This window comes from Bidens hawaiensis, unplaced genomic scaffold (assembly GCF_021521415.1).
Source record: "Bidens hawaiensis isolate Kalapana, Puna unplaced genomic scaffold, B.hawaiensis_p1.1 tig00071938_1, whole genome shotgun sequence".
In the NCBI taxonomy this organism is placed as follows: Eukaryota; Viridiplantae; Streptophyta; class Magnoliopsida; order Asterales; family Asteraceae; genus Bidens; species Bidens hawaiensis.
The window spans coordinates 31,176-34,501 of record NW_027502588.1 but is presented as its reverse complement, the minus strand read 5'-3'; the positions used below and the strand labels follow the sequence as shown (position 1 = coordinate 34,501).

General features: G+C 39.2%; 1 protein-coding gene across 1 annotated transcript; it reads left to right on the top strand.

Moving 5' to 3' along the window:
• The first annotated feature begins 257 nt into the window (after nucleotides 1-257).
• Nucleotides 258-2,808, top strand: LOC143605912 (trifunctional UDP-glucose 4,6-dehydratase/UDP-4-keto-6-deoxy-D-glucose 3,5-epimerase/UDP-4-keto-L-rhamnose-reductase RHM1-like). Its single transcript, XM_077081860.1, has 2 exons — nucleotides 258-1,833; nucleotides 2,166-2,808. The coding sequence occupies exons 1-2, from the start codon at nucleotides 262-264 to the stop codon at nucleotides 2,607-2,609; spliced, it is 2,016 nt and encodes a 671-aa protein (XP_076937975.1). The 5' UTR covers nucleotides 258-261; the 3' UTR covers nucleotides 2,610-2,808.
• The last annotated feature ends 518 nt before the right edge of the window (nucleotides 2,809-3,326 follow it).

Below are 3,326 nucleotides of genomic sequence, written 5' to 3'. Positions count from 1 at the left end.
TTTTTTTTATTGCAGTTCTTGTGTTATTAGGACACTAGCTTATCTTTTTCTAGGGTAAATGCAATAACTTGTGGATCAGTGATCTATTAGCTTGTGCATTTGAGCATTTCTTAGATGTATGCTGTTATTTATCCTGCATTTCTGTAGATCGTTATTTGGATTTGTCGAACATGCTATACGGTTTTACATATATGTATATGCTTGTTATATATAATGTGGATTTTTAATTAGATTTTGATTTGTTTACCTTGTGATAGCTCAATGGCTACTTATGTGCCAAAGAACATCCTTATCACTGGAGCTGCTGGCTTCATTGCCTCTCATGTTGCTAACCGGTTGATCAGAAACTATCCTGATTACAAGATTGTTGTGCTTGACAAGCTTGACTATTGTTCAAATCTTAAAAATCTCAACCCCTCCAGATCATCTCCCAATTTCAAGTTTGTTAAGGGTGACATCGGGAGTGCTGACCTGGTCAACTACCTTCTGATCACCGAGTCAATCGACACCATAATGCACTTTGCTGCACAAACGCACGTCGATAACTCATTCGGCAACAGTTTTGAGTTCACAAAGAATAATATTTATGGAACCCATGTGCTTCTCGAAGCCTGCAAAGTCACGGGCCAGATCAGACGGTTCATCCATGTCAGCACAGATGAGGTGTATGGTGAAACAGAGGAGGATGCGGTTGTTGGTAACCATGAAGCTTCACAACTTCTTCCAACCAACCCGTATTCCGCCACGAAAGCCGGTGCAGAAATGCTGGTTATGGCGTACGGTCGGTCGTACGGGTTGCCTGTGATTACCACCAGAGGAAACAACGTTTATGGCCCGAACCAGTTTCCCGAAAAACTTATCCCAAAGTTTATTCTTTTGGCTATGAGAGGTCAACCGCTTCCGATTCATGGTGACGGTTCTAATGTAAGGAGTTACCTTTATTGTGAAGACGTTGCAGAGGCCTTTGAGGTTATTCTTCACAAAGGTGAAGTTGGTCACGTTTACAATATCGGAACCAAGAAAGAAAGACGAGTGATCGATGTTGCAAAAGATATGTGCAAGCTTTTTGATCTTGATGCTGATTCAAGCATCAAGTTTGTTGAAAACCGACCGTTTAACGATCAGAGGTATTTCTTAGATGATGAGAAGTTGAAGTGTTTGGGTTGGTCCGAAAGGACAATATGGGAAGAGGGTTTGAAGAAGACGATCGAGTGGTACAAGAGTAACCCTAACTGGTGGGGCGATGTGTCGGGTGCACTTTCACCTCACCCAAGAATGTTAATGATGCCAGGTGGCGTTGATAGAAACGGGCCTGAAAATGCTGATTTTGATTCCGCTGACGTGGCGATCAACACTTTTCAGATTGGAGTCCAGATTCCTAGCTCGAAAACGAGTGGCGGTTTGGTTAAGAAACCGGATTTAAAGTTTCTCATTTATGGGAAAACCGGGTGGATCGGTGGGTTACTTGGGAAGTTATGTTTAAAGCAACAAATTCAATACGAGTATGGAAGAGGTCGGTTGGAAGACCGTTCACAACTTTTGGTTGACATTCAAACGATCAAACCGACTCATGTATTTAACGCTGCGGGTGTGACGGGTAGACCGAATGTTGACTGGTGTGAATCTCACAAGACGGAAACCATTCGGACCAATGTGTCGGGTACGCTTAATCTTGCAGATGTGTGTAGAGAACATGGACTCTTGATGATCAATTTTGCTACCGGATGCATCTTCGAGTATGATGATAAACATCCGGAAGGTTCTGGAATCGGGTTTAAGGAAGAAGATACGCCCAATTTCATCGGGTCGTTCTATTCGAAAACCAAAGCAATGGTAATTACTAATCACTATTATTATTATTATTATTATTATTATTATTCAAAATATTACTTTATATTTTATATGTGTAAACAAACCAAACCAAGTCGAGGCGAAGCTCACATTAATTATGAAAATTACAAATGGTGTTTTTAGCTTTACGGGCAAAGTTGTCATTTTAAAAAATGTTAATGGAAAGTCTAGATTTCGTTAGTGTAAAGGGCGTAATCTACTATTTTAAAATCAAGGATGCCTTCTGTAATTATTGAAGTTAAACGACACAAACTGTAATTTACTCTTTTCTTATTTTGTTAAATGTATTAGTGTAATAAATATTAAACATTCAGGTGGAAGAGCTTTTGAAAGAGTATGACAACGTGTGCACCCTTCGGGTCCGAATGCCAATATCATCCGATCTCAACAACCCGCGCAATTTCATCACGAAAATCGCTCGTTACGATAAAGTCGTAAACATACCAAACAGCATGACAATACTAGATGAGCTTTTACCGATCTCAATCGAGATGGCAAAACGGAATCTCAAGGGAATCTGGAACTTCACAAATCCTGGGGTTGTAAGTCACAACGAGATCCTCGAAATGTACAAGAAGTACATAAATCCGGAGTTCAAGTGGGTTAACTTCACACTGGAAGAACAGGCAAAGGTTATTGTGGCCCCACGAAGCAATAACGAGTTGGATGCGTCAAAGTTGAAGAAAGAGTTCCCTGAGTTGCTATCGATCAAGGAGTCGTTGGCCAAGTATGTTTTCGAGCCTAACAAAAAGCATTAATAATAGTGATGATGATGATTCTTTGTAGAAGTGAAAGATTCAGTTGGGGTTGTTTCTTGTATGGTTTGGATTATACATTTGTAATGTTTTAAAGTGACATTTGGTCTAGTGTTTGTATCCTAGAAAGATCAAAGAGAGAGATTATAGGGTTGTTATTCTCTAGGGGTATTTTATAGGCATGTACTATTATTGGATTTTCTTATGATATTCCCTTGTTATTTTTGTTGGCTATAATTGTGGTGTGAAATTGAAATCCTGTTTGAGAAAACAAGTATTGAATTGAAATTGAATACATAATTTGAGGACGTGAGTGGAGTGACCAGCTAATGGGGCACTCACTTGGGCCATTTGAGAGGTAGTTACTGGCTTTAACGCGGTTCACAGGGGATCAGATCAAGTACCACATGACATGATCCATGGCTGGCAAGTGCTTTTTGTTTTCAGAAATTCCTACGACTTTTTATGACTTTTCACATGGTCACGTGGTGTTGTCAATTGGTCTAGCTATATGATCTAACTCTTCATTTTATCTACGATGACTATCCTATGTATTATGGGTTAACTAGAATTAGTTAGTTAAAGCGAAACCTCACCGGTTGACGGTGAGGCTTTAACTAACGCGTTGTGGTTAATAACAAACTAATATGTATGTATTAAATTAAAACTTTTTTTTTATAAAAGTAGGAAATTATATATAACACAAACAGAGCTACATCT